The sequence below is a fragment of the Equus quagga genome, chromosome 20, assembly GCF_021613505.1.
Source record: "Equus quagga isolate Etosha38 chromosome 20, UCLA_HA_Equagga_1.0, whole genome shotgun sequence".
Classification (NCBI taxonomy): Eukaryota; Metazoa; Chordata; class Mammalia; order Perissodactyla; family Equidae; genus Equus; species Equus quagga.
The window spans coordinates 33,973,688-33,995,495 of NC_060286.1; the positions used below are offsets into that span (position 1 = coordinate 33,973,688).

At 48.4% G+C, this 21,808-nt stretch overlaps 1 protein-coding gene across 1 annotated transcript in view; it reads left to right on the plus strand.

The window, feature by feature from the left end:
• Nucleotides 1–21,808, plus strand: part of SLC24A4 (solute carrier family 24 member 4) — a 156,527-nt gene that overhangs the window by 127,775 nt on the left and 6,944 nt on the right. The window contains exons 13-16 of the mRNA XM_046647791.1: nucleotides 11,361–11,527; nucleotides 15,966–16,080; nucleotides 20,195–20,307; nucleotides 20,747–20,812. Of these exons, the coding sequence (XP_046503747.1) occupies nucleotides 11,361–11,527; nucleotides 15,966–16,080; nucleotides 20,195–20,307; nucleotides 20,747–20,812 (461 nt within the window). The remainder of the gene's footprint in view (nucleotides 1–11,360; nucleotides 11,528–15,965; nucleotides 16,081–20,194; nucleotides 20,308–20,746; nucleotides 20,813–21,808) is intronic.

Below are 21,808 nucleotides of genomic sequence, written 5' to 3' on the forward strand. Positions count from 1 at the left end.
TGAGAGAGGTGGGGGAATGGGGAATGACTAATGGGTACCAGGTTTCTTTGGGAGTGATGAAAATCTTCTGGAATTAGACAGTGCTGATGCTTACACAGCTTTCTAATATGCTAAAATCCATGTAGTTGTGCATTTCAATGGGTGGATTTTATGACATGTTAATTATATTTCAGTTGTTTTTAAATAGAGTTAACCAAGATGGGTGGTTCTCAAAGGGGTCCCAGGAGAAGCAGCATCAGGGAAGTTTCTATTGGCTAGAAATGAAGTGAAATGTCTCGTACCCCCATTCCAGACCTGCCAAACCATTAGCTCTGGGGGAGGGAGGGTCTAACAAGCTCTCCAGGGGCTTCTGATTTCTACTCAGTTTGAGAGCCACTGTTCTAGAACTGCACTGTCTGGATCCTGTAGGCGCCTCTGGCTCCCGGCTCCGTGAATACCTGCTTTACACCGTCCAGTGACTCACGCAGCCCTCATACCACGAGTTAACCGCTCCCTTAATTGGAGTGTCTAGTTAACCGTCCAAATTAATTTGTTTGAAGTTTTTCATCAGCGACTGCATCTGTTCTTAATTTTTTCCTCCAGTATGATTAGCCATCTGTTTTGTTACAGTTCATTTTAAGATTTTTTTCACATAATTAAATTGTAATTTCCTACTTCAAAAGAGAAATCTGAGAGCTTAGTAAAAGAAACAGCAATCCTCCTTTCTCTCATGTTTGCACATCAGTTGGAGTCCGTGATTAGCCTCTCTCAGCATCCCTGCCGGTGAACTTGAAGGGGTGGCAGTGGGGGCCAGGAGGGGTTCCCGGTGGTGGTGGGGGGAGATCCGTCAGTGTAGACGCTGTCCCATCACCCCTGTCACCCTCTAAACTATCATTTTACCCATGAATTAGTCTAGACTCTTTATGTTGGAGAAACCCGCTTCAGGCTGGTTTAAACCAAAGAGCCCGTAGTGGCAGGTACACAGGGAGAATCCACCGTCAGGTAAAACTGGACATTGGGCTCAAATGGTCACAAGATACTGCTCATCTCTCAGCAGTGCTTTCCCTGGGTTGGTTTCATCCTCAGGCAGCTCGTGAAGATGGCCACCAGCCGTGTAGACATGCGACACTGGGTTAACCCAGGGCCTGGGCGCTGCCTCTGTCTGAGTTAAGGGTCGTGTAGCAGGAGATTCAAGTGGCAGAGCCTTCACCTCACGGGACTTATTTTATCACATTACATGTCCTGAGATTAGGGACTCTCGCAGTTCTGTCTTATCATCCATGTCCCATTTCAGTTCCGCCATCCTTCGCAGGTGGCTTTTGTCTCCAAGATTGCCATTTGGCTCCTGCGGCTCCAGTGTGTCCATGTTCCAGGCAGGAGCAAGGAGAAAGGAAAAAGGGCAGGAGACGCACGTCACGAAGCTTGTCTCTTCTTGTCAGGAAGATACTCGTCTTCCCAGAAGCCCTGCCACGTAGACTTCCACTTACATCTCATTGTCCAGAACTCTCCGTGGCCACTCCTACCTACAAGGGAGCCTAGGAAGTTAAGATTTTAGCTGGAAAACTGTGCCAAACAAAATAGGTTTCTGTTAATAAGAAGGAAAGGACAATAGATCTTAGAGGCAATGATTCTCAGCAAAATCCTTGGGGTTGACTCTCAGTGGGTTGTGTGCCCAGCCCCGAACCTATGTGCTCCTCTCAATGGCAAACGTTGCTGTCTCGTTCACTGTTGGATTCTCAGTGCCTGAAATAGGGCCTGGCACAGAGAATGAACACACTATGGGAGACAGCATTAGCCAACCTTGAATCACACACCCAGCCATAGACCTAGGGGGTGGGGTCAGCCATGGATGGAGGGCTGGCTCCCCAAAGGAACATTAGTGTGCTGTTAACACTAAAGGGATGGATGCCGGCCAGACAAGAACTACAAATGCCCCCTATGACTCGGAAATGCTTGGTGTTAGCCCCTTCTTAAAGCAAACTACTCGTCTGGGAAGACGCCTTTCACGCACAAACAGACCAATCCAGACCCCAATATTCTGAACCACCTCCTTCGTGCCAGTGTCTTACCACACCTGATTAAAACATGCTGGGGACATCTTTTGACACCTTAGATGTGGGTTTGGCAAGATAATGTGTATTGCAGCGTGACCTTGGACCTCGAGGGCATTAAAGCAGTCAGAATCTTTAGAATCCTGGTGGGGCTCAGAAGTCAATATGTTAACCAGCCCCCCAGGTGACGTGGATGTTCAGCCAGATTTGAGAACAGTCGATCTAGTCTCTGCCTCTTGCTTGGCGGAGGAGGAGGCTGAGGCCCACTTCGTGGGCACATCAGCTCAGGAGACCGCATCCTGGGGCACATGTGAGCACAGAATTAAAACAAGGAGTGAGAAGCACTTGGCCAGGGTGGCAGAATGAAAAGCCCCTCCCTGTGGCAGGGCTGTTTCTGTCTTCATCACTCTATTGTTTGGGACCCGGTGGTTACAAGTAAAAAGCCAGCTAGAGCTCGCTTGAGCAGGAAAGGGAATTTAATGAGAAAGGTACAGAGGTGTTTGGTGCGGGTGGAAATCAGGACCAGGTGGAACCAGGCAACAAATGGTCAGGCAGGCCCCCCTCCCAGTTCCTGTCCCTGATTAATCCCTTGCCCCTCGGACCAGCTTCCTCTGCCTCTGCCATGCTGACTTCACAGTTCCAGCTACACACATTGAAACTGGTCCCAATTTCAGTGTCCTGGGGAGTAGACTCAGTCGGATTGGAGCCACCCCTGGGCCAGTCACAGGCAGGAGCACAGTTGTGGCTGGGAGGAAATACCCCCTAGTCAGGGTATTGCTGCCAAAGGTGTCCCAGGATTCTTGCCAAATCAGAACTCCAGACATCCCACAAGGCCCAGAATAGGTTCCAGCTGTCTGCGCCTCCTGACCCTGGTCATGTGCACTTGGGCTTTCTAATGTCTCTATTCCAGTAACGTGTCCTGGCGAGGTGTCATGATCTCTTGAGAGACGTTCGGGAAATACCTAATTTCGTCAGCACGATGTGTAGAAATCCTCTCCTGGGAATGGGCTTGCAAATGGGGATACATGTCCGCTCTGTGTGATTTTTTTTTTTTAGTTTTTATTTCAGATGGTCTTTTCCTGATCTTGTCCCTATGTCCTGGGCGGCCCTTGTGACCTCGCATTCATTTCATGTGTGTTGAGCTCGGCCACCGCCAGGGCGTGGGCTGGGGCTCTGCTGCGGGCACGGGCATGGAAGAACCACTGAGTCCCTGCCTGTGAGTGGCTTGCCCTCCAGCTTCAAAACTTGGCATGACTGTGACTTCCAAGCCAGATGTCGAGAGCTGTGGTCTGACAGCTCCAGGCAGTGTCTGAAACTGGGTCTGTATCAACAGTTCCAACAGTAATAGTGAGACATGCTCTTCTCTGGGCCGTGCGTTGACGAGTACTCATGCTCCCAAGCCCCCAGGATGCTTCTATCACCTCCATTTTAAGGTGAGGAAATGAGGCTCGGGGGGGCCTGCTTGCCCAGTGACTCATACAGCTGATGAGTTACCCAGCTGGATAGAAATCCAGGTCAGATGCCAGAGCTTTGCCCACGGCGTGTCTTGGCCTGGATCACTGCACAATGTATAGAGCAATTAGGGAACGAAACAGTGAGCGAAGTGCCTAATTACGCAGTGCAGGCTGCTAGAAAATAGGACAGCACATCACCTCCTGCTAATGGTGTGGTCCAGACTGGTGCAGAAGGCGCTCTGTGTTTGCACTCTGTCCCAGAGAGCTGGAGATGGTGGATTCGGGCAGTGAGGCCATAGGTCAGCTTGGGTAGAGTTTCAGTAATTCATAAATATTCTTAAAACTCAAAGCAGTTAATGAGAAAAGGCTTTTCCAGAAGAGTCAGAGCAAAAGGGAGGCTGAAGACAGGTGGAAGGCGTCGGGGGCAGGGGCCAGAATGAGCCCTGTGGAAGTTTTCCACACTTGACCATGACCTCCAGTAATAAATAAACAGACATAACGGATATTTATAAAAAGGAAACAGAAGTCTCATGGAATATTTAACTCTTACTACATACAATAACTCATATTTCCTATTTCTTTTTAAGAAAATTCTAGCTACCATTCGCTTAGTTAATTTCACAATCTACTAATGGGTCACCTCCAACAGGTGGAAAACACAGTTGTGGAATGGGTCTGTTGGAGCATCCTTTCCTAGGAAACAATGGTGAGCCATGAGGCTTGCTGTCTGGGTGCGGCCAGATCAGGGTAGATGCCCAAACCAGGTGCAAAACCCACACCAGGCAGAAAGACAAAAACTCGATGCAACTGGTGTCATTGAAAATAAGTTGATCCTTCTGCTGTGCCATTTGTATACGTCTGCAAAGACACTCCTGGGCTTTTAGGTGTCCAGGGTTACAATTCCTCAAGTGAGTTCTTCCCCTGTATACAGAGTTGTAGGGCAGTTCTGGAGATGCCCTAGGCCTTTCCTGGAGCCTAGGTGAGTTGGGACGTGGGCTGACAAGAGACGAGCCAGAGATTTTGGACAAACCAATCAGGCAAGAAACCTTCCTCCTGTTTGTGCAAGGCTGACAAGGCGCAGAAAGGTGCATGTGGAGAAAGATCTGAGAACACAGGTGTTTTTCTAGACGCAGCATCTAGGATGAATACGTGAATGATTTGCTGATTTTGAGCTCGCTATGTTCTCTTGGCTCATTATTATAAGAAGGCTGGGTTTTATTTTTTTCAGAAAATATGCTTTTAATGATTTAGGAAGATTCAAGCACAGATGTGCAGAGCTGAAGCTCTTGCCCGTCTGCTTTGCAATTTTTTTTATTGTGATGAAATCCATATACCATAAATTCACACTTGTAAAGTGTACACTTCAGTGGTTTTTAGGATGTTCACAAAGTTGTGCAACCATTACCACTATATAATTCCAGAGATTTTCCATTACTCCAAAAAGAAATTCCATCCCCGTGATCACTCACTCCTCATTCTTGCCCTCCCCTGGCAACCACTAATCTACTTTCTGTCTCTGTGGATCTGCCTGTTCTAGATATTTCATGTAAATGGAATCATATAATATGTGGCCTTTTGTGTCTGGCTTCCTTCATTTGGCATAATGTTTTCTAGGTTCATCCGTGTTGTAGCGTGTTCATTCCTTTTTATGGATGAATAATAGTCATTGTCTTTATGTACTACCTTTTTTTTATCCTTCCATCACTTGATGGATATTTGGGGTTGTTCCCACTTTTTGACTATTATGACTAATGCTGCTATGAACATTTGAGTACAGGTTTTTTTGTGAACATATAGAGGAACTGCCAGACTATTATTTTCCAAGAGACTGTACCATTTTACATTCCCGCCAGCAGTGGATGAGGGTTCTTGTTGTCCCATATCTTCACCAGTACTTGTTATTATCTTTTTTATTATAGTCATGCTTGTGGATATGAAGTAGTTTTGCTTTGCATTCCTAATGGCTAAAGATATTGAACATCTTTTCATGTGCTTATCGGCCATTTATATATGTATATCTTCTTTGGAGAACTGTCTATTCAAATCCTTTGACCGTTTTTTGAATTGGGGCTTTTACTATTGAGTTGTAAGAGTTCTTTATAGGGGCCGGCCCAGTGGCGCAGTGGTTAAGTGCACACGTTCCACTTCGGCGGCCCAGGGTTTGCCAGTGTGGATCCGGGGTGCGGACATGGCACTGCTTGGCAAGCCATGCTGTGGTAGGCGTCCCACATATAAAGTAGAGAAAGATGGGCATGGATGTGAGCTCAGGGCCAGTCTTCCTCAGCAAAAAGAGGAGGATTGGCAGCAGCAGTTAGCTCAGTGCTAATCTTCCTCAAAAAAAAAAAAAAAGAGTCCTTTATATTATTCTGAAGTCTAGACCTTTATATATGACTTTCAGATATTTTCTCCTGTTCTGTGGGTTGTCTTTCACTTCCTTGATAGTGTCCTTTGAGGCACAAACATTTTTGATTTTGATAAAGTCCAATTTATCTATTTTTTCTTTTGTGACTTGTGTTTTTGGTGTCATTTAAGAAACCATTGCCAAATCCAGGGTCATGAAGAGTTATGCCCATGTTTTTGTCTAAAAGTTTCATAGTTTCACCTCTTAGATGTAGATCTTCAATCCGATTTGAGTTAATTTTTCTGTATGGTGTGAGGTAGGGGTCCAATTTCATTCCTTTGCGTGTGGGTATGCAGTTGTCCCAGTACCAGTTGTTAAAGAGATTGTGAGATTATTCTTTCCCTATTGAATTGTCTTGACACCCTTGTTAAATATCAGTTCACCTTAAATGCATGAACTTATTTCTGGACCCTAAATTCTATTCCATTGATCTGAATATCCTTATGCCAGTAGCACACTCTCTTGAATACTGTAGCTTTGTTGTAAGGTTCTTAACTGGGGCATGTAAATCCTCCAACTTTGCTCTTTTGTCAAGATTGGTTTGGCTACTCTGGGTCCCTTGCATTTCTGTATAAATGTCAGAACCAGCTTGTCAATTTCTGCAAAAAAGGTCAGCTGAGATTTGTATAGAGATTGCATTGAATCTTAGATCAGTTTGGGGAGTATTTCCATTTAATATTCAGTCTTACAACCCGTGTACAGGATGTCTTTCTGTTTATTTCAGTCTCTTTAATTTCCTTTGATGACGTGGGTAGTCTTCAGCATATAAATCTTATACTTCTTGAGCCAGCCCTGATGCTAGTGGTTAAAGTTTGACGCTCTCACTGCTTCAGTGGCCTGGGTTTGTTTCCCAGCCGTGGAACCACACCACGTGTCTGTCAGTAGCCGTGCTGTGGTGGTGGCCCACATAGAAGAACTAGAAGGACTTACAACTAGAATATACAACCATGCTCTGGGCTCTGGGGAGAAAAGGAAAGAGGAAGATGGGCAACAGATGTCAGCTCAGGGAGACTCCTTCCCTGCAAAAAAAAACCCTTGTGCTTGTTTTGTTGCATTTATTCCTAAGTATTTTTTTTCTTTTTTGATGCTATTGTAAATGGAATTGTTTTCCCCCTTTTTTGTGTGTGTGAGGAAGATTGGCCCTGAGCTAACATCTATCACCAATCTTCCTCTTTTTGCTTGAGGAAGATTGTCGCTGAGCTAACACCTGTGCCAACCTTCCTCCATTTTATGTGAGATGCTGCCACAGCACAGCTTGATGAGTGGTGCTGTCTCTGCATCTGGAATCCAGACCTGTGAACCCTAGGCTGCTGAAGCAGAGTGCACGAACTTAACCACTCTAGCACCCGGCCAGCCCCTGAAATTGTTTTCTTAATTTTGTTTTTAGATTGTTCATTGTGTAGAGAAATACAGCTAAATTTTGTATATTAATCTTGTGTCTTGCAACTTGGCTGAGCTTGTTTGTTAGTCCTGATAGTGTTTTTGTGCATTCCTTGGAATTTTCTCTATACGAGATCATGCTGTCTACAAATAGGGATAGTTTTACGTCTTCCTTTCCGATCTGAATGACTTCTACTGCTTTTTCTTGCCTCGTTTCCCAGGCTAAAACCTGCAGCCCAGTGTTGAGTAGCAGTGCTAAGAGCAGACATCCTCATCTTGTTGAAAGCGTTCAGTCCTTCACCATGAAGTGTGATGCTAGCTGTGGGTTTTTGTAGGTGACCTTTGCCAGGCTGAGGCAATTCTCCTCTGTTTCCAGTTTGTTGAGTGTTTGTCATGGAAAGGTATTGGAGTTTTGCAAATGACCTTTTTGCTTCAATGGGCATGATTGTGCAATTTTGTTCTTTGCTAACCTGGTACGGTGGATCGATTGAATTTCATGTGCTGAACCAAACCGGCCTTCCTGAGATGAATCCCACTTGGCCATGGTGTATAACCCTTTTTATCTGTTGCTGGATTCAGTTTAACAGGATTTTGGTAAGGATTTTTGCATCTATATTCATGATGGTTGTTGGTCTATAGTTTTCTTTTAATGTCTGGCTTTGCTGTCAGGGTAATACTGGCTTCACAGAGCGAATTGGGATGTGTTCCCTCCTCTTCTATTTTTGGAAGTTTGTCAAGGATTCATGCTGATTCATCTTTAACCATTGAGTAGAAATCACCGTCTGGTCCTGGCTTTACTTTAAGGGAAGATTTTTGGTTACTGTGTCAACTTCTTGTTATAAGTCTCTTCAGATTTTCTGTTTCTTTTTGAGTCAGTTTTGGTAGTTTCTGTCCTTGTAGGATTTCGTCCATTTCGCCCGGGTTGTCTGATTTGTTGGCACACAATTCTTCATGGTGTTCCTTAATAATTCTTTTTATTTCTGTGAGGTCTATAGCAATGACCCTCTTTCAGTCCTGATTTTAGTAATTTGAGTCTCCTCTCATTTTTTCTTGGTCAGTCTAGCTGAAGGTTTGTCAGTTTTGTTGATCTTTATAAAGAACCAACTTTTAGTTTCATTGATTCTGTCTATTGTTTTTTTATTTTCAAGTTCATTTATTTATGCTTTAATCTTATTTCCTTTTTTCTGCTTTCTTTGGACTTAATTTGCTCTTCTTGTTTTTGTTTTTTAAGGAGGAAAATTAGGTCATTGATTTAAGGTCTTTCCTCTTTTTTAATATAGGCATATACAGCCACAAACTTCTCCCTAAGCACGGCTTTCCCTGCACCCCGTAAGTTTTGGTATATTATGTTTGCATTTTCATTCATCTTAAAGTGTTTTCATTTCCCTTGTGGTTTCTTTTTTGACCCATTGGTTATTTAGGTGTGTATTATTTAATGTTCACGTATTTGTGAATCTTCCAGTTTTCCTTCTGTTATTGATTTTTAATTTCTTTCCATTGTGGAATGGCTGTAAAACATACTTTGCACGATTTAAATCATTTTAGATGTATCGATGCATGTTTTGTGACCTAACATATGGTCTATCCTGGAGAATCTTCCATGTGAACTTGAGAAGAATGTGTGTTCTTCTTGAACGTATATATTAATGTTTTTCACCAGATTTGGGAAGTTTTTGAACATGAGTTGTTCACATGTTCTTCCTCCCCTTTCTCTCTCTCCTTTCTTTCCGGCACTCCCATTGTGCGTGTTGGCATGTGTGTGATGGTGCCACAGGCCCCTGAGGCACTGTTCATTCTTGTTCATTCTTTTTTCTTTCTATCCCTGAGACTAGATAATCTCAATTGATCTTCAAGGTCTTCAAGGTCATTGATTTTTTTTTTTCTTCTTCCTGCTCAGGTATGCTGTTGAGCCCCTCTGGTGAATTTTTCATTTTAGTTATTGTACTTCTCAACTCTATTCTATTGGCTGTCTTTCATAATTTTTACTTCTTTGTTGAGATTCTCTGGTGAGAAATCCTCCTCATACTTCCCTTTAATTCTCAGACATTTTAAAAACTTCTTTGTGCATATTCAAAAATAGCTGATTTAAAGTCTTTGTGTAGTAATTCAGTGTCTGCAATTCCTCAGGTGTGGTTTCTGTCATCTGCTTTTTTCCTGTGTATGGGCCACATTTTCTTGTTTCTTTACACGTCTCATAATTTTTTGTTGGTGTTAAAAGTGGGCATTTTAAATAATGTTATTTGACAACTCTGGAAATCAGATTCTTCTCCCTTCCCAGGCTGCTTGTTGTTGCTATTTATTGTTGTTGTTTGTTTGTTTAGTGACTTTTCTCAACTAATTCTGTAAAATCTCAATTCTTTGTGGTGTGTGGCCACTGAAATATCTGCTAGATTAGCCTAAGGCCCTCTAATGATTGCACAGAGATTTCCTTAGATGCCTGGATCTAAGAAGGCTCCCTCTCTTTGCCAGTGGGTTCTGTGTGTATTTGGGGGCATGGCTTCAACGCTCAGGCAGGCAATTTACAACCCCATGTTAGCCTTTCCTCCCTGCTTGCTCAGGGCCCCAGTGTCAGGCAGAGGTGAAAGCTTGGGGCATTCTCAAGTCTTTCCTGAGCGTGTGAATAACCCTGGGCACCGCCCTCTGCATGCTCATAGTCTTCTAGATTCCCAGAAATATACAGGAGCTTTTCAAAGCCCTCTCAGGATATTTCATTCCCCAGTTTTTCCTTTCAAGCTTTTTTGTTAGCCTATTGTTTGTGCCAACTGTAATCCACCACCTTGGGCAGCACGATGTTCAACACTTGCCTCTGATTGTTTTCAACAAATGCCCCTGAGGAAAAGGCTGTTCACACCAATGAGCTGTGATTCAGGTAAAATACAGACAGCCTTGAAAGTGGGGTCTTCCAAGAAACCACCAGAGAGGTCAAATAATGCCGATTCTCTGGGAATGGACTTGAAAGGAGCTCCAACCATGTCCCGCCCCCTCTGGTGGATGCCAGGCTGCTGGTTTTTCAAGGCTACTCCAGAGTTGGTGAGAGGGAATGGAAACAGGGCAAGTTAAAACTCTTCAAAGCTTGCTGTGCTTACTGAGATCCAGCCTATTTCCTTCAATCAACACTCCCTGGATTGCTCCAAGCCTTTGGTTAATTTCCAGAATTCTGAAAAAAGTTGATTCTGACAATTTTTGCCAGTGTTCTTGTTGCTTTTATGGAAGAGAGTTCTCAGAGGTCCTTCCTGGACCATTTCATTGGGATCACCAACGAGCAGGTTTTGAGCCTGCATGTGCACACTGTACTCGGTGGCTTATTAAGGACACCATGCTTGCACTTGGAGGCTTTTTTGAGGCCACTTTTCCGCAGTTGAATGTTTGTGGATTCCCGTTCTAGGGGCCAGTGAGGTCATACCTGCCCGCCAGGACGCCACATCTTAGTCTTGCATCTGCCGCTGGCTGAGTATGTGACCTTGGAGCAAAGGAGCTGAGATTTCCAGAGCACCTACTGTGTGCCAGGCTCTGCGCACTGGGTGTTTTATGTACATTGTATCCTGTCGTTCTTGCCACAGCCAAGAAAAAGATAATGTTCCCATTTAACAGATGAAGAAACTACTGAAATGAAAGTGCTCAGCTCTGTGCCCACTACTCATAGCAAATACTCCGTGTGTCAATTATTGTGGTGTTGTTACTACAACTGTTATTGTCAGAGGAGGAAGTGGATCGATGGGATTGCTCAAGGTCATTTGAATTCTAACCCAATTCTGTCTGATTCCAAAGCCCATTCCACATTCTGTATCCCCATTCCAGCTCCCCTGGGCAAATCCCTTCCTGCTCGGAGTCTCACTTTCCTTATTCTGTCAAATGAAGGAATTGGATTGACTGCAGTTATTCAATCAACAAACACTTACTGAATTGTCTTGCTAAGATGGCTTCCAGGGTGGCATTATGGAAGTGTGTGATTCTGTGAGGCCACTTGCTTGGAGTCACCTTGATGGCATTCTCTTGTTTGGCTTGGAGAAGTAAACCAACAGGTAGACTGGCAGGTGTGTAACCCAGTGTGTATTTCTCTCCCCCTCCCTCTGGCCCCACCCCATCCCACCGCAGAGGCAAGGGGAGACAAAGCCAAGTGGGTGTTCACCTGGCCGCTCATCTTCCTCCTGTGCGTCACCGTCCCCAACTGCAGCAAGCCCCGCTGGGAGAAGTTCTTCATGGTCACCTTCGTCACGGCCACACTGTGGATTGCTGTCTTCTCCTACGTGATGGTGTGGCTGGTGAGTGCAGGGATCGGGGGGGACCGTACGGACAGCCCCTGCTGGAGGTGGGAGAGCGACCCCAGGCACTGCTCTGCTGCCTTGGGCAGGTCACCTACCTTAACAGACCTCAGCTATTGTTCAGTAGAAGGGGTTTCAGGAGAGGTGCATGGTGCCAAGCTGAGGACCGGGGATGGCCCGACGGGCACAGCGTGGTGCTCACCTTTGAGGCCGCGTGGAAGAGGGACACAAACCTTCCCACGGGCAGCCTGAGACACGCCATCCTTCAAGATGGGCAGAGTAACATATAACATGGCAGGGGTGGCGCAGACTGGAAGTCAAGCACTGGGCCTGATACCTTGAAGACTTCTCTGCAGAGAGCTCTGGAGGGCTGACCACGAGCCGCCCTTCCTTTCCAGGGTCCCCCGAGGGAATGTGAGGGAGACAAGTCAGTGGGAGATGAACACACATGGCCCTTTCTCGGCCCCCTGCTAAGGGACACTCCCTCCCCTTCCACATCCAGGCACACGTGTAAACTTTATGTAAACTCTTCAAGTCCTCATCACAGCTGCACTGGACAGGCATTTATTAAGCCCATTTTACAGATGAGGAAACTGAGGCATAGAGAGATTGAGTAATTTGCCCAATTAGTTACACAATTAGCAGCTATTACACAATTAGCGGGTTCTAGAGTTGGGATTAGAACCCAGGTATTGGTCTCCTGAGTCCACCCACCGAGTGACCTCAACCACCATCCTGAACTGCCTCTCGGTTTGTTGCTGGAACCTTCAGATGCCACCTGGACTGAGGTTTTGCAGGCGGAGAGGCATTGGCATAGCTCCTCATAAGCGACTCTGGCCACGCGTGACAGCTCCCCGTACAAACCTTTCATTGGCCGGGGGGGGGGGGGGGGGGGGGGGGCAGCCCCCCCCCCCCCCTCGCTGTGTGTCCCACCCTGCGGGGTCCCTCTTCCTCCTCGTTCCACTGGGAGCCCAGGAGTGAGGAGAGAAGTGGTTCCGGGTCGGCTGCGTTTCTGCTGTGAAGCTCACATGTCAGCCGCTTACCTTAGTGAGTCATGTCACTGTCCTCACACCTGGCACAGAGAGGGCACGCGAATCAGTGTGAGACACAGTGGGCCACCTTCCCTTACCCCAGAGAAGCAATTCGCTGGAGAAAGAAGGGCCGTGGGGTCACGTGGGAATGAATCTGAATCCTCGTTCTCCCACTGATGAGCCGTGAAACCTGGGCAGGTGACTCCCCTTCCCTGAGCCACAGTCCCCCCTCCCCCCAAAACGGGGATGATCGCCACTGTCTAACAAAGTTAGTGGGAGAATGAAAAGTCTCTGTTTGGGCATCATGGTCTATGCTTCCAACGTGGCAAGTTACTCCCAACAGTAAATATCAGTATTTTCACCATGAGATGCTGCCATGCTTGGTGCAGATGAAGGCTAAAATCCCCATAGTGCCTGTGTGTGTGTGTGTGTGTGTGTGTGTGTGTCTGTGTGTTGGGGTGGGGGAGGAGCTGGAAATAGCTACCATCCGAACACTCCAGAAAAGGATGACAATCAAAGACAAACTGTGCCTTCAATGAATTGAATTTGAAAACTTGAAATTTTCTGAGTAGGGCCGGAGGCCAGTCCATCTTTATATTGGATATAAAGGATTGGATGATTTCTCTCACTGAGGTGTGTTCCCAAAACAACGCTGCAAGTAAAAAAAAATATTTCATGACGTTCGACTGGGTATGAGAAATAGGGAAGGTCACTTTAATGAATGTGTGTAATTTTTTCTTCTTTACTGAAAATAACGGTATCATGAAGTCAGGTCTACTAATTGCAGTGAAGCGGGGCATTTAATAAGACTCCCCCCCTCGTCCCCTTGACTGACAGACTCCAGCCCCTCTTCTGAAAGCAGAGTTGTGGCAAAGGGCTTGGCTGCGCTCACAGGAACCACAGTGCCTGTAGTTTTGAACTTCAGCTGGCCTGAGTTTGGGGAATGGTGTGACCTCGACAGTTGAAATTGGTTAAGACGAGAGTGCCACCTGTTAGCTCAGTTTCTACCTAAGCCAGAGGTACCAGCCTGAGGGCCAGGCACTGCCTTTCATTGTGCCCTGATGGGGGCGCCCGGGAGCAGGGACAGCTCACCTGTCTGTCCCGTCCCTCCCACCACCTTTCACCATCTCTTACCCCCAAGGTCTCAGGGAAAATGATTCTTGAATGTCAGTGTCAAAGGGAGGGACCTTGGAAATGGATTGTCCTGCTCGGCACCCTTGCACAGTTGGAGAGGCTGAAAACTAAAGAGGAGATGTGACATCCACAAGGTCACACAGATGGTCGGCCCAAGCTCTGGACTTGGCTCTGCTTCCCCTTCTGAAGCCTAAACATCAGGAGGGCTTGGAGTGCCCAGGGCTGGAGTTCAGGGCAGAGCAAGGCTCAGGCAGCATCTCTGGTCCTGATGCCCTGGATGGTGCGCATGCGCACGCACACCGCCCCCCCCCCCCGCCCCCCTTCCTTCTGTCCTTCCATCCTTCAACTTCTTAGCCATGTAGTTCAGTGATTTAAGAAAAAAATGAAGGCCTCCCCACTATTGCCAAAAGATCCTGGGCTTCTGTGTCTGTGAGGTCTGGCATTGCTCGTTAAAACCACATCAGCCTCAGCCTGGATTTGCTTGTGGAGGCCTCCTTCACGGCCACCACAGGTTAAGCATTGATGGGTCAGCTGCCCATTTTTGCCCTCCTCCGTGTCTGTCTTCCTGCAGCGCCCCAAGCAGGCCTGTGGGCATGCACTCTGCCCCACACTCTGAGAAAATGACGTCCCATGAGCCCGACGATGCTGAGCCGAGCACAGTCTTTCAGGCATGGCGCGTCTTCAAACCTCTCTGCAGAGCTTGGTCCTAGCAAAGTATCGTTTCAGTCCACGTGCTCTGGCTGCATCCCAGGGCTGCACTTTGCACTGGGAAAGCACACTGCTCTGGGGCTCTCTGAGCCCTGTGAATCTGGTCGCCGTCTTTTTCTCTGCCCCCAGAGATTGCAAGACGAGTGATTGAAAGAGAAGGGAAACATACATCTTGCACGGGCCAGGCGCTGTCACCTCACGTTTTCTCACTTTATCCTCGTTAACAAGCCCATTATCCGGATGAGGGAGCTGAGACTCAGAGAAGCAGACCAGCTTGTCTTAAGTCACTCAACCGTTTGCTGAGATCAGAGCCATCGGCTGAGATGTGAACAACCCTGGGAGGGGCCACTCTTCCCATTTTCTAGATGGGAAGGCAAGTCAGAACTAGCGGGTGTTTTGAATGGGGTTGTCCAAATCTTCTAGGGCTTTCCATCTGGCTGCTGCTCAGGGCCCCAACCGTCTCTCAAGTGTCAGACGTTTATTAAAGGAGAATGTGACTGTGTGTCAGGGTCCCTAAGAGCCTGCATATCCTTCGACCCAACAGTCCTATTTCTTGAAACTTACCCTAAAGAGGCAGTGAAATGAGACCCCCAAGATGTACACACACAACAGCCTGATGGCAAGGTAGGAGCCTAGTCTGTAGAGAAAGATCTGGCCCGCGATCCCTGCTCCACTGCTCTCCAGCTTCATGCCCACGGGCGGTGTTACTGAACCTCTCTGACCCTCAGTATCTCTAGGCGTAAAATGCGCATAAGAATAGTACTTTCCTCCTCAGTGGGTGGTGACACGTAGAGTATGTGAGATTGTGAAAGTGGGACGCCTGGTGCACAGGAAGTGTTCGATAAATGTTACTTCTATGCAGTGCTGTTGTAAGAGCAAAGAAAGAAACCTCAGTGTTCACCAGTGAGAGATTGGCCAAAGCTTTACAGCCGTGCAACGCAATCTATGCATCAGCTGAAAATACTGTTGACAATGAGTATTTGAGATGGAAAGATATTCACAGTGTGTTATTACATGAGACAGTTGCAAGATATATGTTGATGGTACAATCTGATTTCATTGTTTTCTGATGCGCACGCCAAAAGGAAGGTCAAGGATGTATTCTAAAGCAATAGTTTTCATAGGTGGTTCCCAGGCCAGCAGCCTCAGGGCCCTAGCCACCTGGGAACTTGTTAGGAATGCAGATTCTTGGGCTTCACCCCAGACCTCCTGAATCAGAAACTCGGGGTGGGGCCTGGAGTCTGCATCTAACCAGCCCGCCAGAGGATTCTCTACGTGCCCGAGTTTGAGAACCGCTGGCTGACGGGAAGTGGCAATAGTGGGTGTCTGTGAGTCGTGAGAAATGATAGGTAATTTTTATTTTCCTTTTACTTTTCTAAACCTTTTAAAATGCGTATCACTCATGTAACCAGGAAATAAGAACACTCAAAAGATGTTTTTAAAATAAAACCATGGTCTCGATTTTTCTATTGGTTCCAGCAGGACTGGGTTCAAGTTGGAAGCACTCAGGGTAAGCAGTTTCCAGGGTGCACCTCTGTGAGTTCACGTTCCCCGCTCTTCTGCAGGTGACCATTATTGGGTACACGCTTGGGATCCCTGACGTCATCATGGGCATTACTTTCCTGGCAGCAGGCACGAGCGTTCCAGACTGCATGGCCAGCTTAATCGTGGCGAGACAAGGTACAGGTCGTGCCTCAGCCCCCACCATCATGGCCTCAGCCTCAGCCATCAGCGTCACCACGGGGCCCCCTTGCCCCTGCCCAAGTTCATGGCTTTTATGACCCGGAATTGTTAAGTCCTTCTATGGAGGAAACTGTGACGTCTAGAAAGCATCGTGTATTAGATTCCATTCATGGAGAGACTACTACCCAGATAAACTCCTCCAGACCTCTAGAAGCATTTACTTACATGGGGTTGTCTAAAAATGAACTTGTTCTGAAATCATCAACGTGAGATCAGACGGAGCTGAGGCCCAGACTTCTTAGAGCAAATGAGGTAGAAACAAGAAATGTTCTGGTCCCAGGAAGGCAAAGTGGGGAGATCCTGTACCTCCAGCTTTGTCCTGTTCTTCTTCAAGTTCTAGAAGCCTTGTCTAATGCTTTGATTTGCTGGTGGGTTTTCCTAGGGGCTTACTAGGTGCCATGGGTTAAGCGAGGTGAGGAGTACCTGTACGCTCTTTGATGGCAGAAAAAAAGAGCTGTGAAGAGCCAGCCTTTATTCACTGCCCCTTTTCTGCTGGTGAGAGCATCCCAGCTTGGGCTTCGACAGATCTTGCTCCAGAGATGAAAGTTTGAAAAAGTATGGGGAGCAGGATGGGCGAATAATGGAAATCTCAGAGGAGACAGGACAGAGAGAAGCGCCCAGAGAAAGTTGGCTTGGAAAGAGGGAAAGGTCATTTTATTCCTCCAAGATAGGAGAAAGGGTTGCTTGGGTGGTCCCTCGGTGCTGAGAAGACATGAACTGAGGGGAAGGGGAGGGTGGGAGCATGTTTGGCAGTAGGCTGGAGCCTTGCAACGAATGGGGACAGTCAGGACAACAGCTGAGGGTAACAGAATTTAATCAAGTGAGCTTTGAGGTGAATATTCGTTTCCTGGGGCCGTCATAACAAAAGTTCCACAACTGGGCGATTTAACCCAACAGAAGTGGGTTATCTCTCGGTTCTGGAGGCTAGAGGTCCACAGTCAAGGCGTGGGCAGGACCATGCTCCCTCTGAAGGTGCTTGGGAAGACTCCTTCCTTGCCTCTCTCCTAGCTTCTGGTGGCCGCCAGGAATCCTCGGCGTTCCTTGGTTTGTGGCTGTGTCACTCTAGCCTCTGCCTACCTCTTCATGTGGTGTCCCTCCCTTTGTGTGTGTCTGTGCCCAAACTTCCCTCTTCTTATAAGGACACAGTCATTGGATTAGGGCCCACCCTAATTCAGTAGGACCTCATTTTAATTCAATTATATCTGCAAAGACCCTATTTGCAAATAGGTCACATTCACAGAGTCCCGATGGACGTGAGTTGGAGGGGGGCACTATTGTTAAAAAACAAAGTTCCACTGAGTAAATTTGAACATCTAATTGGCTTTATTAAACGATTCATAAATCAGGCAGCATCTCATCTAGCAAGCAGAGAAAGTCCGAGGAATTACACAACATGGAAAGCTTTTATAGTAAAGAGAGTGGGGCAAGGAAAGGAAGTCCCCAGCAAGGAAAAAAATGAAAGTTCATTGGAGGAAAGTAAAAGTTCAACAATGACAGCTTCTCATTGGCTGAGCTGCAGCGTGTCCATTGGCTGGGCTTGTTGCTGGGCAGGAAGCAAATCTGCCTTCCTCCATAAAGTAATTGCACATCCTGTTTGGGGCTGCAAGGTGTGTCTCTTCCTGTTGGGATCTGTAACTGACTCTGTGATTAACTGATGCTGTCACTGACGTCTTCCCGGTTGGGGTGCTTGATGATGAGTGGTAGGGCTCGAGAGCTCCCTCTGCAGGCCTTCCTGACTCCGATTTTAGTTGAGGTTTCCTTTATTAATTTTAACTGTTCAACCCAGCACAGTGAGTAAAAGGAAAGCCAGTGAGCACCGACAGCCTGGCGGATGTTCAGTGACTTGGACTTGGTTGGGATTCAGTCATACCAGCTCCAGCGACACACAGATGAGAGATGACAAGTTCACCCAGAGCTGGGGTTGGCTGGGTGGCCACTATGGAACGTCAAGGGGGCAAGAGAATGTGCCATGTAAACAACTGGCCCTGGAGTCCAGGCTGGTGGGGTTGTGGGGGGAGGGGTGTTGTGATGCTAGAAGGTTAAGGGCTTGAGGGGGGATTCCCAGTGAGGTCAAAAAAGGGGATCTGTAGGAACAAGGGACAGGTGGGGCTTTTGAGGGAGGACATCATCTCAGGAATGAAGGAGCACAGAAATGGATGGACAGCCACACTGATGTGATTGACAGAGGGTCCAGCAGACATGGTTAAAGCACAGACAGTTTCTTTATGGCCAAGGACACACAAACCTCTGTTCAGAGTCCCCCGCACAGAGCGGGAGCCATGCGGCGGGCTCCAGCGCAAAAGTACTGCATCCCAGGCTCTCTAGAGGCTTGCAGCTCCAAGTGTGTGGTCCAGGCTGTCAGCATCCACTTGACAGGGAGCTTGTGAGAGATGCAGACTCTCAGGTGCCCCCCCCAGCCCCACTGAATAGGAATCTGCTTTTAGCAAGCGAGTCACGTGCTCTTAAAGTTTGAGACGTGCTGCCATGAGAGTCCTTCAAGGGCAGCGCCTGTGCAGAACAGGAAGTCTGCCAAACCCGAGAAGTGCTCAACCATCTCTTCCGAAACTCAGTCATCCTCTGCCTCCTCGCCAGGGTGACTCGCTGGTCCAGAGCAGTTGCTGCACGTTCCTGTGTTTTATGAGAGACTGAGAGACCGGAAGTTCCAATGCCGCCCCTAACAGGACTTCCGGGATTGTGAAGGCACTCGGAATAGTGCCTGGGGCAGGCAGGGAGGGAGAGTGTGAGGCCCTTGAGGGAGCCCTATGTCCTGGCAGTCAGCAGATGACAGCAACAGGGCGGGCGTGTAGGTGACCCGGCTCCCACCAGCGGGCGAGTGGTCAAGCAGAGGTGCGTCAGTCGTCTGTTGCTGGTCTGAGTCGCTGTGAGCTTCTGAGCGACCAAAGCGATTTTACAGTTAGAGGCACTCGAGTTTCAGGCTTACTCATTCCACACACGTTTTTTGTGTGTGCCAGATTACGACCGTCGTGTTGAATTGGGGCAAGGCGGCCAGGTTAGAACAGATGTCAGCCAGCGTGAGTCTTAGTTGTAAAAGTTTGTTTTCTAACTTTTAATACCCTCCAGTTATTAAGTTCCCCAGATTGTGTGGCTAGCGTGATAGTGGACAGTTGGGCAGGAAAGGGGGGATGATGGCACGGCTCCTGGCCTCTAAGATGCTTCTAGTCTGGTTGGGGGAAAAGAGTTCACCCTTCCGAAGCTGCCAGGGCGTAAGACCCGATGCCGTGTCATCTGTGTCAAGGTCACGGTGCCGTCACCTGGGCCACACGTACGCATCGTGGCTTTCTTTGAAGGACCTGGACCGCTCACAAAGTGTGTGGCTGTGGGTGTATCTCACGCCTCAGTTTCATCATCAGTCACATGAGGATGACCCCTCCCTCCCAGAATAACCAGGAGGATTAAATGAGGCAAAGCACATAGTGGGTCCTCAGAGAAACATCAGCTGATGAACCTGGAGGAGAAAGAGCGCGGGGCCCTGCGTTAGCTTCCTCAGGCTGCCTTAGGAGAGTCCCACAAACCAGGAGGTGGAAACGACAGGCATTGTCTCGCAGCGCTGGAGGCTGGAAGTCCAAGATCAAGGTGTTGGCAGAGTGGGCTCCTGAGGGCCGTGAGGGAGACTGTTCCAGGCCTCTCTCCTTGGCTTGTAGATGGCCATCTTCACGTTCCCTCTCTGCTGCATCCAAGTTGCCTCTCTTTATAGGGACACCAGCCACATTGGATTGGGGCCCACCCTCATGACCTCACGGTAACTTGATAATCCCTGTAAAGACTGTTGCCAAATAAGGTCACATCCTGAGGTCTTGGGGGTTAGGACTCCAGCATGGGAATCTTGGGGGCCACTGTGAAACCCGTAACAGGCCCTGTGAGCTTCCTGAAGGGAGTGGATTTAGAGCTCATGAAAAGGGTTTGGAATGTGGGGTCCATGAAGAAGGAACTCCTTGCTAAGGAACAGCTCTAATACAGCAGCCATGGGAAAGAACAGCGGTTTCCAGTGACCTGCTCTTGATGAATGACACGTGTCGATTGTCCCCTGCAGGCCTTGGTGACATGGCGGTCTCCAACACCATAGGAAGCAACGTGTTTGACATCCTGGTAGGACTCGGGATACCGTGGGGCCTGCAGACCATGGTTATTAACTGTGGATCCACGGTAAGCTCCTCTCGCCTCTTTAGTAAGTGAGCCGGACGTGGGGCACATCTGGGGAATGATAGTGGCATTGCCCCTGTTCCACCCGAGGGCCCCAGGGCACATGCTTCCCCCTTCTCCTTGGCACCGGGCACCCACTCTCTGTGCATGCTATCAGAGCAGGCTGAGGGGTGCCCGCAGGAGGGAGCACTCGTCGGTGCCTCCACCCCGTGTCTCAGCCCAGCGGCCTGCCCGTGCGTCCGGTCCTGGTCCAGCTCCTCAGACAAGCAGAGTCAATGCTTGAATCCACAGTTGGCTGACCCTTCACGGCCACGTGGTCACCGTGAACACTTGCCCGTGCGTTCCAGATGAGGGAGGGAATAAATGAGAGCACCCTGGGCGCTCAGAATGGACGGGCCCCGAGTAGCCCAGAGATTCAGGGCCCGTGTGTTCGTTTCTCCAGGTGAAGATCAACAGCCGGGGTCTGGTCTACTCCGTGGTGCTGTTGCTGGGCTCCGTCGCTCTCACCGTGAGTTTGCACAATTTCAAAATAGAGGCCTCGTGCGTGTTTCATTTCATCAGATTCTGCTGGGTCACACCCCTCGCACTCTCCCCTGGCAGTGAGGGATAAAGCTGGGGAAAGATAGAAATGCAGATACCCCTTGCCACAATTTGTGCCAAGAAGGTTGGCAGCCAGCACGACACTGCTCCCTCAGTGGCTAGGAAGTCATCAGAGGAGGCAGATTATATTTCCTCTGTTCTCGCTGCTCGTCCAGTCTCCTCTCGCTGGTGCCAGGAGGAGAGAGATCCTCCCCCAGCCCAACTGAGCTGACGGATGGGGGCCTGACGGTCGGGCTCAGGGCTGGCACGTGGTCGTACTGAGGTCTCCTTACACCGTGGGCCCAGAACTGTGCTAAACACTTTACTTCTGCACGTGTGTTCACCCCTTACAATCACCTGGTGCTACCATTCTCGATTTGCAGAAGAAATCAAGTCTTGGGGGTTAAGTACCTTGCCCCAGGTCACAGGGTTAGCAAATGGCAAAGCTGGGATTGGAAGCCGGGTTGGTCTGTCTGTATAGGACGCCTGATGTTGCTCTGGTGAAGTAACTATGATCCACCCCTTAGGAAGCCTCAATTCAGGCGGGACAAGGAAGGCCGTGAGGGCAGCACGGGTGAGCCTAGAAAGACTGTAGAAAGAGGGTGTGCTGCACCCCTATCTCCCCAGACACACCCACATATGAACAGGGACAGGTGGCCCAAGCTGAAGTTTCCTGGACCGCCGGCCAATAGGAGTCTCGGAAGTTTTGCTGAAGAGGGCTGAGGATGCCAAGGTCTGAAACAAAGGGAGCGCCCAGCAACAGGCCCTGGTTGTCCCTAGAGAAGGTGTGGGCAGGGAGGACCTCGATGCCTGGGTTGGGCCAGGAGGACACATGCGTCCCCAGGAAGTGGCGTGCCTGCCCAGAGACAGGCTTTAGACTTGCCCTTTCATCAGACAAGTCTAAAGCCTGCAGCAGGGCTCATTC